This window comes from Pseudopipra pipra, chromosome 13 (assembly GCF_036250125.1).
Source record: "Pseudopipra pipra isolate bDixPip1 chromosome 13, bDixPip1.hap1, whole genome shotgun sequence".
Classification (NCBI taxonomy): domain Eukaryota; kingdom Metazoa; phylum Chordata; class Aves; order Passeriformes; family Pipridae; genus Pseudopipra; species Pseudopipra pipra.
The window spans coordinates 18,255,540-18,268,478 of NC_087561.1; the positions used below are offsets into that span (position 1 = coordinate 18,255,540).

At 46.8% G+C, this 12,939-nt stretch overlaps 1 protein-coding gene across 1 annotated transcript in view; it reads left to right on the top strand.

Moving 5' to 3' along the window:
- Positions 1-2,607: 2,607 nt before the first annotated feature.
- The window catches only part of LOC135421605 (vascular endothelial growth factor receptor kdr-like), a 132,289-nt gene continuing 121,957 nt past the window's right edge, over positions 2,608-12,939 (top strand). Inside the window, exon 1 of the mRNA XM_064670207.1 lies at positions 2,608-3,432. Within this exon, the coding sequence (XP_064526277.1) occupies positions 3,369-3,432 (64 nt within the window). The 5' untranslated portion in view covers positions 2,608-3,368. The remainder of the gene's footprint in view (positions 3,433-12,939) is intronic.

A 12,939-nucleotide genomic window follows, 5' to 3' on the forward strand; every position in this document is an offset into this window, starting at 1 on the left:
CACTCCCTTAAATTAGGATTATTTTTATTTCATTATGGTCATACTGATACAACTGCTGGGTGCCTTTGCAAAGCTAAAAGCACTTCATTGGAAGTTAAATGACCTTTTCTAGCCCTACTTCAATTCCCATGAATGTAGTGAGGCTGAGATATTTCTTAATATTAGTAAAGAGCTTTGAGTTCCTTGGATGGAATAACCGTCATGGAAAAACAAGTCGTTTTATTATTAAGAGGTTCTAGTCCAGTTAGCAAATGGCTTTTCCCATCTGTATGAACAGAACATGCTGTTGTGTCAGGGAAGTCTGCTATGCTTTGGAAAAGCTCTAACAGGTTGCTTCAGGCACATGAAGATGCTCAGGAACAAAACGTGCCCTTCTTACAACTGTGGGGTTTTATTTTGCATATTTTGAGGGAGAAAATAAAGAATTAAAAATAGCTCCCAGGATGACTTGACCAGGTTCTCACACCGAATTCCTTGTGAAAACACACGCTAGATGCATTTAATCTCAATTAAAAGATCAATTACGTTTATCAACAGATGAAAGATTATCTGGGGCATTACACAAATACAACACAATTTATTATCATGTGGTAAGTAACCTCCAATGAATTCTTAAACACCTCCCCATAAATCACAAATAAACTACAGTCCTATAATTATGTTGGAGCTCTCATTCTCCAGTTAAGTTTCTACAAGATTGGTCTTTACTATTATCCATAACTATTTAGAATTCAGTTACTGTAACATAGATCTGGGAGGAGTTGTGTGTTCTAAGGTTTCATTTTAGGCATAGAAAATGCATTTGCCACCTTAAGAATTATCTGAGCATTTCTGTGAAAATCAGCATTAACCAGTGACATCAGGAGACGCTGAGAAAAGTGTTCTTGATTTAGCACTGTGCAAGATAAATGATACTTCTTGTTCAAAAACCTGGAAACATCTGAGGCTATGCTGTATTCAGTTGGTTGCTTGAATTTGGGACATTTCTACCCCAGATGTCAATTCCGGTTTTCTGAAGTTTCCTTTGGATTTGTTACTCTCAGAACTGCACCTGTACCTCTCCCTTTGCTCACTGCATTTCAGTGCAGCACACACACCTGTTCCCAGCATCTTCAGCTGGGCTTAAACCACGACAAGAATTTAGAAGTGGACTAAATAAAGGCCTGAAAAACTCCCTCATACTCTGAGCACAGTCCAGTATCACTAGATCCTCAATCTACGTGCAGCATAAGGTCTAACGCACCTGCTCGCTCTCTCTTCTTTTGAAAACAAACTGAACAAGAGTAACAAAAAAATACATTAAAAATCATGTAACTGGTACGGGAATAGAATATGTGCTGGGAAGTTTGATGTGAGCCTGAGATTCCTTATGGGCACAGGAAAAAAAATGGGAAAAGGAAGGAGAGACGTCACCAGCTGAAGAGCTCCCTGGGGGACAGAATAACTCCCTCCCCATCACCTGAGTCTGGCTGCACTTCCAGAAGTGCCCCCTACATGCTCTGGGACATCTCCTGGGATGCCTGGCACTAGCTAAGCACAGTTTGTGACCCTCACAGCTGAGCCTGTGCTGGCCCAGGAAGGAGCTGTGGCTTGAACCAGCCCTGAACCAGGAAAGTCTGTGCTCTCCAGGCGTGTAGGGGAAAGAGGAAGCGTCTGTGTGTCCCCTGCCAAAATCACACTGTCCCCACCATTGCAGGAGGGCTCATAATTAACCCTGAGATTAGCTCAGCTGGTTAGAGCCTGGTGTTAAAAATGCCAAGGTTGTGGGTTCAGTCAGGTTCAGTCAGGGTTCAATCCCTGAAAGGGCCATTCACTGAAGAGCTGGACTTCAAGATCCTGGTGGGTCCCTTCCAACTCAAAATATTCTGTGATCTGAAGAAATGTTTCCATCTTTGCTGAAATCCTGCCTGGCATGGCAAGAGCGAAGGCACGTGGACAGGCTAGAAGCCTGGACATCAGCATGGATCTGTCCACACCAAGTGCCTGGAGATAATGCTCAGGTAACAGAGCTGCTGTGAGAAACCCAGGAGCAACTGGGGAGGCAGTTGTGCTGTATAAGTAATAACACCATTGGGGTTGCCCAAATTATCCTATTTAAACAAGAAATTTTCTATGCACCCCAGAGGAAAGGGATGCACAGTGTGGCAGCAGGAAAGGGAGGATGGAGGTGACATTCCAGCAGGACACAGTGAGTGGCACAAAGAGAACCCCAGACTAATAACCAGGGGGAGGAGGGCACAGAGTGCTCTTGCAAGAGAGCCCATTCCTCAGCTGGTGTCCCTCTGTGCTCCCTTTCCCAGTGTCCTGGAGCCCTGAGAGCCCCAGGGCCGGGAGGGAGATGCCACCTTTCTGCCCCTGGGGGAAGTGGGGGCAGGACTGGGGGAAGATGTTGCCATTGATGCTCCTGCAGCTCCGGCTTTGCAGGGACGGGCGATGCTGAGAAGCAGCAGGGATTCAGTTCTTTGCCCCATCTCAGGCAGCAGCAACAGGAAATCCAGGAGCTCTGTGAAATGACAGGGAGGGAGAGAGAGTGAAGTCCCCTTGCCTCGACTGGTGACGTCTCTCCTTCCTCCTTTTTTTTTTTTTCCTGTCCCTATAAAGAATCTCGGGCTTGCATCAAACTTCCCGGCGAAAGCCAAGCGAACCCAGAGGGGTGTGGGGAGAGGAAGAGAGCAGCACGCCCGGGGGCTCCGGCCATGCCCCAGCCCCGCCGCCCGCCCGGGCCCCGCGCGGTGCCCCCCGGCAGGTAGAGCCCGGTGGGGCCGCGGCAGCTCCCGCTGCTCCTGCCCTTCTGGAGCCGAGAGACCCGTCCCTCCTGCCGACCTCCGCAGCACCTGCACCTCCCTGCATAAATACATCCAAGAAGAGGCTTTGCGGTGCAACCACCTTATCCCAAACTCCAGGCACAGGACTGCCGGGAGCAGCGACTCGCTGAGTGGAGGAAACTTTTTGCCAAACTTTTTTCTGGTGCTTTTCCTTCGCTTTTTAACCCCTTGAGTTACTCAGCACCAGCTAGGCGGGCTGGGGAGGCTTCTGAGGCAGAGCAACGCTCCTCAGGCACCCCAGGGATTAGAGAAACAGGAGAAAAGGAGGAATAGGGTTATTGTGGAGAGGGTGGAAAGAAAGAACTAAGAACTCGCACCTCGAGAAGAAAGGAAGGAAAACACACTCTGCAGCCCCAGGATGAAGCAGTGAATGGAAAGAACAATTTAGCTGGAATCAACAAGTGGGAACTTCTGCACGCCTTGTCCTTCCCCTCCCTGCAGCCCGCGGGCTTTCACAAACTTATTGCTGGAAAAGAAAACTTGTCCCGTACTGCGGACCTCGCCTCGCACGGGATACAGAAGTCACCGGCACTGGCCCCGGCGATGCTGCCCAGGCCGAGCGCCGTCCTGGCCGTCTGTGCCCTTCAGGGGCTGCTCCTGCTGCACGGTAAGAGCGGGCACTGCCCCTCCTCTCACCTGCGGGACGGGGGGCGCGGGCAGCGCGGGGGGCGCGGGGTGCGGACCCGTCCTGGTACCGCCGGTGCGCTCCCTCGGGGTGCCTGAGGAGAGCGCTCCGTGATGCTTTTCGTGCTTTTTTGACGCTTTTTTCGCTCCTGCGGAGCCCCGCCGGCCCGAGCGGCCCGGGGAGGTGTCACCCACCTCGCACCCGCGGTACCCACCGGGCAGGTGCCGCCTTTCTGCCCCCAAACCCGTCCCTGGCGTCTCAGGTTTCACATATTTCACACGAAAACTGATCTTTGAAAGTAAAGGTAAAAAAAAAAAAAAGGACAACTCCTCGAAGGTGTCGCGTGTATGGCTAATGCTTTTTTCCCCTCGAGGTTTGGAAGCTTGGTTAAAAATAGCAAGTTGCGGGTATTTGCCAATTTGTGGCTTTTCCCCCTCTGTGTGGGAGGGTTTCTGGTTGTATTTGATCGTTTGAGGCAGAGCTGAGGTAGAAAAGGCTTGAAAAGGAGGAGCTGTGGTGTGTCTGGGAGTGCCTGGGCTATCCCACTGTCCTGGGGCTCACGTCAGAGCTGTGGGCACAGACACTGTGGGCAAACCCCGATTCTTTTTGATATTCCTATTCTTATCCTTTGATATTTCAGTTTTCATTCACATGGTGTTTCTCTGCTGCCTTCCCCTTCTCAGCACAGGTGTCAGGTTAGATTCCCCGTTCTCCAAAACTCATTTTCCTTGCAGCAAACGCACTGTCCCCCTGGATTCATTCCTGATTTTTGCTGATATCAGAAAAGCCAAGAGGCAGGTTAATGAGATTTAGAGGAGCTTTTCCATCTGCCGTATGACTTTTCATTATCTCATTAAGCATGAGGATTTCGCTGGATTACTGAGCCATTCATTCATGACGCTGCAAATTGTGTAAGGGAGATGGTCTGTTGTTTACTGGGGAATTCCTTCTGACAGAAAGGCTTTTTTATTATTTTGAATAGGGAATGTATTTCACAGCACACGGTTGTTGCTGCTTTAGCATATTATAATCTTTTCATAGTTAAGAGGATAGTTTCTGGAAACACCAGGAAGCATCACTGTCCTTGATTTTCTTGGATTCATTTGGGGATTTAATGTATTCCCTCTGCAGAAAAGAACTGATTGGCGGGCACCAGTCCCAGTGAACTTCATGTCTCCCCTGCAGTACCTTCCCCACAGTTACCTGCAGAATAAATAGCTAAGCCTGTGCTCCAAAGGGCTTGCCCAGCTTTTCCAGGAAAAGCTGAAGCAGCAAACCTGGCAAAGGAGCAAACCTGCAAAGGAGCCCCTCCACCGCAGGGATCCTCATGACCCGCGGTGCCCATGGAACCCCAGGGAAGGTGCCCACATTACACCCCAGGGAAGCCAGTCCTGTACCATGTCAGACACCAGCACCCACACCTTGAGCTGCACCTGGAGCGGTGTCGGAGCTCCCACAGCCTGGGAGGGTTCCCACACTGTGCTCCATCTGGCTGACACGTGCAGGAGCAGCCAGCTGCATGCTACAGGAATTCCAACGTCTGGATAGGCTGGAGAAGTTGCCCATAGAAGGCTTATCACCAGATATCCAGCATGGATTTCACAAAGGCATAAATCACCATGGAATTCTGTGGATTACAGATGGATAATAACAAGTTTTTGGGAGATGGGAGGAAACGTGGCTTGCCACGAGTGTTCCTGAGGCTGCAGGGTGAAGTGGAGCACAGTGAGGTTTTTACTGAGGAGGTGGGGAACAGGTAGAGATGCTGCCCACATTTCAGGGCTGCTCAGGTCCTTACTCACCAGATTCCTGTCCTAGTAATTCTGGCCCTAATAACCTTGGAATTTGGTCCAGATTCGTTTTCCCATCAGTGCCAGGCACAGAGGAGGCCAAGAGAAGGCAATGCCTGCATCCTGTGACAAAGGAAGGAGGGCACATCCCTAACTGTTCCCGTAGGCAAAGAGTGATGATGGACTTGGAAGCAGCGTAATGGATGTCAGAGCCCTGTCCATCATTAGGGAGAGATAACACATTAGCACAGTCTCTGGGTGCCCTAATTAGGCTGGAAGCCAACCTGAGACAGGGCCAGGAAGTCTGAGGATTCTGGATAGCACTGATGCTCTTGAGGTATTAACTCCTCAGCCACCTTTCCCTCAGAGTTCACCTCCAGCAACGAACTCAAGAAAACTCTGCTTGACCTGCCAAGGCCTGGGTCTGTCCTGCAGGCTGGGGGTCAAACCCCCTCTGGGATCTTTGTGGCCAAAGTTAGGCAGAGTTGTGCTGAAGAGGCTGACTGATTCCAATCCAAACAATTCCATCTGCAATGCAGAGAGAAGGAGAATGGTACAACTGCAAGAGCTGCTCAGGATCGAGGTATTAACTCCTCAGACACCTTGTCCTCAAAGTTCATCTCCAGCAATGAAACTCTGGCTGTTAAATTTATCCAGCTCAAAGGACGGTCTCCTTTAGAGAACTCCTGACTTATTTGGTGCTTTCAGCAGGGAAAAGAGACCATACAAACACCATCCCAGTAACTGCCCACCTTATTATAAAATACAGCTTTAAATACATCTTTAAACTTCTAAGACAGTTCTATAATTAAATTTCAACTTTCCTCTTTCTTATTACACAGCTCATGTTCAGCTCCTCAGAGTACTAGTTAGGGTCTTTCTGCTCAGAACCTTTGATGTAGTAATTATTGCGCAGGTGCCAACAGCTGGCCCATGTTTTAGGTATGGAGTGGGATGGTTAATAATCAGCCCTTTGAAAAGTAATCTGCAGAGAAATTGTTACATGAGCGACACCTTAAATTGTGCATGAAAAATTTAGTATCTTTTACCCCCTGACAGGATCATCAAAAAGGTTCTCAATATGTGAGCAGTCCAAGTAACTCTTCAGGTATTGGAATAAACTCAGTGGTTTAATACCAAGAAGTATTAAAGACTGAAGAATAAAAATTAGGCCCTGTGCAATCCCTTTGAAATTAAAGCATGTTTGAAACTGATTTTTTTTTTGTTTAATTGTGCAATGTCTCCTACAAGCAGAATATACTGGATGGGCAGTGTAGCTTGTTAACATATATTTCAATTTATTCAGTTATACCACGTATCAGTAGCTGAGTCAGAGGCTTCGGAGCTCGGACTCCTCCTGGTTTTCCAGCTGGGATGGTCACTGTGTCCAGCTGGGATGAGTGTGGGCTCAGTGGTGCACAGTGCAAAGTCAGAGGCACTGAGGGGTTGCTTTTGGGTTTCCCTGAGGTAGCTGGTGCTGCCCAGTTGAGAGTGGGGGTATCTGACAGCACAGGCTGCTGATGGGCTTGGGTAAACCAAAACTGTGTCTCTTAATTGCTGTTATTCCTAGACATTTGCTTTACTGTGGGAAAATGTTATAAAAAGCAGAGAAGCCTTTTTTTAAGATGGTGATATATGAGCCTCCTGCTGAAGCTGCCACATTCAAAACCAACTGGAAATCTCTTTACCCTAATTCATCCATTTAAGGCAAGGAAAAAAATGTGAAGTATTTCTGCATACTCCCTGAACTTCTAAAAAACAGCACCGTACCCAAAAGAATACTGGGAACACCAACCAGATTGTTTGTTGAAGGTTTCTGTTATAAGAACTTTTAATATTTCCTTTGAAAATTGTAAAAAGGATTTATCTGTGCACATTTCCCCCCATTGATCTGCTCCTACTTATAGATCTGAGTAAGAGCAACAGGAGCCACTCAGGTTATCTCTGCCCTTTCACACATTCCCTGAATTGTTCATTTTATGATGAAATATTTGTGCCAAGCAATAGCTCACTCTACTGCAGTTTGAAGTGATACATTGTTGGGCTGAATAGAGAATATTTATGTTGCTGGTAGGTTCATGCACCAGGGCAAAAGGTTTCCAACCACAACAGGAGATTTCTTAGGTACAGTCAGTGGTAGATGATCTGTGCTTTTGGTAAGTTTGGCTTCCAAATTGCCAGCGCAGTTTGAAGGAGAGTGAAAACCTGCCCTGTGCCAGATTTATTCAGAGACAAGACACATCTTTTGCTTCCAGAGATATTTGCAAAGTATATGCAGCAAGGGTCACTTGATCATCAGCAAAGGACAGGGTGAACAAAGAAGCTGCTTTCAGTTTACATTGCAAAACAGTTTTGGGGGCAGCAATAGCAACCTGCATTTTTTAAAACTACAGAGGAAATTTCCAGGAGGCAGCGCTTGACTTTCAGAGAGAGTCTGAGAAGGACACCGAAGCACAGCCTTACCAAACTTCACATGCTCAGCTTGATATTTCCTCTGATCAGTCCTGCCTCACCTTTCCTTTTCTCCCTACACCAGCCTGATGTTACTGGAATGGGAATTACCAGTGGAAGTAATTAAAAGATATTTGGAGTATCTAAACAAGAGCTGGGAATGAAATAAATGTGTCCCTAGTGTTTTCTTTCAGAAAGCAGCTCAGATGACTGACAGGACATGAAGGTTCTGAGTGCCAATCAGGACATTCCTGTTCCTTCAGTGCTCTTTGGGAAGAGCATCTAACTGTCCTCAGTCACAGCCCCCAAGAAAAATTGGCCACCCAGATCAGCTGGCATAGAACGTGTGTAATAGAGCACTGATCTCCTCACCACGTCAGGCACTTCTTTAATTTTCCTTTTTAAGACCACAGAGAAAATAGGAGGAGCTGCCAAAGCGAACCAGCTGAGGTTGTTATCTGTAAATGGCATTTAACAGAAGTGCCTGCTTGAGGCTTGCCCCAGAGAGCAGGACTGAGCAGCAGAGAGCTGCAATCACCAGGAGCCAGGCAAGGTTAGAGCAAACCATGGGCACCACGGTGTGCCCTCAGAGGCTTGTCCATGAGCTGCTGCCTCAGTGGGGAGGAGGAAGGTGCAGAGGAGGGAGGGAGCCTGATCTCATGAGGCTGTGATGAGCAAAACTGATGGCTGCCCACTTTCTGCAAATCCCTCACTGCTGAGTGCTAGACAGGCTTCCAAAAGCTCTGGAAATGTAAGCAATGAATTCATGTACTCAGAGAGCTGAGCTGTGCAGTTGTTAACTTTGGTATTAGCCTGTTACTCACAGTGGAACACAACTATGCATTCTGATGGATGGGTAGTACGTCTGTGAACTGCTTTATGATGGAAAGTGAGTAAGTCTGTGGGCATCTTTGTGAGTCACTCCAATACCCTCATCTCCAAGTCCTTGGATTAGTCTCTCTTTACAGCACATACTTTTTGTCCCCACTACATCCTACATCCCTCTTCTGCTCTCCCCCTCCTTTCCTAGATGTCTCCTAAACTCCCCTCAGGGCTCAGGATTCCTTGAATTTTTACATTAGAAGAAGCCAAGAGGAATTTATCAGCCCTTCCACAACAGGGATCTGCACCATCTCTCTTCTCTGTCCCAAAATGAAGTTTGCCTTTACAATTGTCCTGGTGTAGAAGTTTTTGTCAAGCCAAAGTGGGACTGCCTGAGACCTGCAGCTGACTCTCTCATTTTTTTCAAGCAGATGCACAGACTGTTCCTGCTGCACTGAATTTTTACAAGAACTAATTTTTTCAAGTCTTCCAGTATCTCGAAATGTAGAAGGAGTCACAGCTCATGCATGGTGCATGTGTAACCAGTGTGCAGGGCTTTTGTTGTGGCTCTAAGAAGTAGAGCTTTTAGCATTGAGGAGTCCTTGAAATTACTGAGCAACAAGGAAAGAAGCTCATCTAACCCTTTGTTGATGGAAATCTGAACAAGCCAGTTTTCCTTTGTGCCTTGCATGGAATGGCAAAAGCATATGGCCCCCCAGATTTCAAAATTCAGCCAAAAACTAAACTCAGGCCTGGAATGTAAAGGAAATATATGGACCAGCCTTCTATTTTCAGATCTCTTGCCTTTGTCTTCTGCATTTCCACATAGGTTTCCTTAGATCTTCCTGTGTTTTTCTGAACTGTGGGAACATGATTGCCAAGGAAGTGGAGAGGGGAGTTTTCAGCCCTGCTGGGATTGTTCTTGATTTGAGGGTCAAGGAAGCTTGACCTAGTCATTACCTGTTCCATTTTTTACAAAATCCCCATGAATCTAAACCACCTCTGCCAAAATGTTTGCTTCCTTAGAGCCCACAGCTCAGAAATTGCTCACCTTGGATTATTCCTTACAGATACAGTAAGGTCAGTTTGCAGGAAAAGCACCAACCACCATGGGGATATTTGCCTATTCCTCTATAGCTGTGAGTAAAATGGGGCTGCTCACAGGGACACTCCACACTAACACACAGAAGCAGCTAATCTGGGAGGCAGTCATCCTGTTTGCTGTGAACCCATACCTCATTAACTGAAATCAGTGATGAAAACAATCATTTAGGAGTTAAAGCAATTTCCTCCCAGTCCCCAGAGCCTGCAGTGGTGATGTTGAGCGTGGGGCCTCCCAGAATCCCAGTTCTCATCCTCAATTCCCTCCCAGCTACTGAGGAGGGCTCACTTTGGCCCTTTGCAGCAATAGGGATCATACCTGAAAGCTGATCCTGAGCAAAATTTTGGGTTGGGTTGTGCAGGGGTCGTTGTTTCAAACCTTTAATGTGCAGACACCTACTCCAGTGTGTCCTCCAGGAGCTATAAAATGTGATTTCCCCCTCTGCTTCCTCACTTATCCTTCCAGCTGCCTGAAGTGGCTCCCACAGGAGCCATCCCACATGCCCACACAGTAGCATTTGGAAACCCTTGGTGTGGGCAATCCCAATCACAATAGGCTCCATCCAGGAAATGCCTGTTGGAAGAGATTGCCCGGAACCCTTCGGCACAGGAAGGCGCGTGGGATCGTGTTTGAAAGGAGGGAAGTAAAGCCCTGTGGATTATCAGTTGCAAACCTCAAGGTCTCTGTCTTTCCTTGCAGAAAAATAAATCCTCCAGGTGCCGTGTTGTCCAGCACTGGGTACATCCCTCTCTGCTTAGGGAAGAGCTCCCACTCCATTCAGTGCTGTCTCACTCCTCAGTTAATGCTGTCACTGATTTGCAAGGACGAGGGAAAGGACTTGATGAGCTTCCACTGCTTGGAAGCACAGGGACTGCTTTGCTTCTAAACCCATGAAGAACATCAGTAGAAATTATAATGCAGCTCACAGGTGTGGGGAGAAATGCTTTTCCCAGATCTCTTTCTGGATGTATATGAGGCAAGGAAGTTGTAGGAGCTCTTGCTGCATGACACAGCAGGATCGAGCTGCACAGTGAGCTTGGCTGGTTAAAAGGATTTTGTACTGCTACAATTAAAGGATGATTCAAATGAATGTAAACAATGATGTCAGCCTGAAAACCTTTTGAACACAATTTAAGCTATTACATGGTGTGAAGCAGAGAGAATCAGGTAACCTTTTGGCCTGCCACATTTTTTCTCTACAAATGGATGATGTCTGGATTATTTTCATTTTGTGTCCATGCACTGAGGGCAAGCTTTCCCTCTCAGTTCCATGGGTTTAAAGCTCTGCTTGGCTGAAGACAATGGCCTGTCTTTGAATTGTCCATTGTCTGTCCGAGAACATTTATTTTATTGTGGTTGTTTACATACACTGTGGTAGAATCTGAGGGAGAAGAGAACTGACTGAGAGCTGCTCCCTCACTGCCTGCTTCAGAGAGGCAGCAATTTTACCAATCTTGCTGGAAAATCCTGATTTGTTTCACTGTGAGGAAGCAAAGGAACCTGGAAATTGTGGCCCTGCAGCAACCCCCAGCTGTGTGAGGCATCACACCAACCAAGCCCTGCTGCCGCTCCCGAGTGCTTGGCGGACACCCTCCCTGCACATTTGTGTTGGCTGCACAGACTCTGCTCTGCTCAGGCTCCTGGAGGCTCTAATGCTTAAAACAACTTTCCTTTAGTCTTGGCAAATCTTCTGTTGTAAGGATGCAGCAACAGCTAAGGCAAGGGAAGAGGGTTTGGCCTAATAGGAATTATCAGAGTGATTAATCCCCCAGCTCCTGGGTCAGCAGGAAGGGAGCAGACTGTGCCGTGGGGAGGGACTGCCTGGGGCAGAGTCTCCCCTGGCTGGGAGCTCCATGCACTTGGCCCATCTCACTTTGAAAGTGTGCTTCTCACAGCTCATCATCCCACTCAGTGATGACTTTTTCAAGTCTGATGATACCATGGGTCTCTGGGAAAGCAAAGCCAGTGGTTACCATGAAGCCACAAATGATTCTGTTAACAGTTTTATTACTTAATCCACTGATACATCAACAAGGAGATAAACAGTGTGATGTATTTATAGGTTTGGAATTGCTGCAGGGTTTCTAGGCTGTGCTCCCACTTGGACTGTTTTCTCATGGCTTTCCCAACAAGCCAAATAAACACGAGCTTCGCTCCCCAGGTCGATTTGGGCAATATTACCCTGCTCTAATGACAGAGAAGTGCAGGTCGGAACAGAATTCCCAGTATGGCATGACTCCTGGGGTGGAGGAACTGCCTGGGAAAGTGAATTCAGGAGAACAGGAGGCTGCTGAGCAGGGCATGTCAAGGGTTCCCCCCATCTGGCTCCAGTTGTACACTACAGTCCCATCAGGAAGTTTTTTCATTATGTATACAAGGCTGATTTATTATTATTATTATTACTTTGGAGACATGAGATTATTCCAATCCAGTCTATTTATTCAGATCCGTGGTATAAATTAGCCACATACTTTGCCTTCTTTATTGTTGTCTGCTCTGTATTTAAAAAGTAATGTTCAAACCTACATGGTGAAATGCAATTATTAATTCAATTTAATAAATCATGAAGTCATGTGCCTTCTTCTGGTGAGTGAAATTGCTCTCTATTGAATTTTGTGCATAACTTTGGTTGCTATATTGTCATTAGAAAGAAACTAGTAACCTTATTTCCTATCTGGCATGTCAGAGCTGCTACACAATATCATCCAGGGCGGGCATCCACAAACAGGCACCACGACATCCCACAAGCCTGCAAGTGCAGACTAATGCTCCCAAGAGAAAGGTTTTCCTTTTCCCATCCCAAGAATATGTGCACAAATTGTTTTAACATTCTTCACGACAGTATCTTCAGCTTTCTGGAGGGTTTCTGGCAGAAGGACAAAAGAAGAGGAAAGGAGACACTTTTGCCTGGGTATAAATCTCAGTTTTCATTTGCCAAACCTGTCCTGCACTTATGAGAAAATCAGGGCAGCAAAGCTAAAAATTCTGTGCTCAAAGTGAGATTACTGGAAAAGCTAAAGCTGAGCTAGTTTTGATTTCCATGGAGGAGAGTTGGCATAGCCACAGTTCACGGCCATTTGTTCTTCCAATATCACAGTATCACTGTACTTTAAAACATTAATGTAGACTTTGAAATACCACCTGGATTTGTGGTCTGGCATTGCAACTTTGACATCCTGCCCTTCTGCCTCCCTGTGCCTGGGACATCCCTTAGTCTGCCCATTTGACCTAAAATTTTTGGTCACAATATCTTTCTGATTTATGCCATTTTTATATAAAAATCCTGCTTTCGAGATAGTTTACATTAAAAAGATAAGAGGTGTC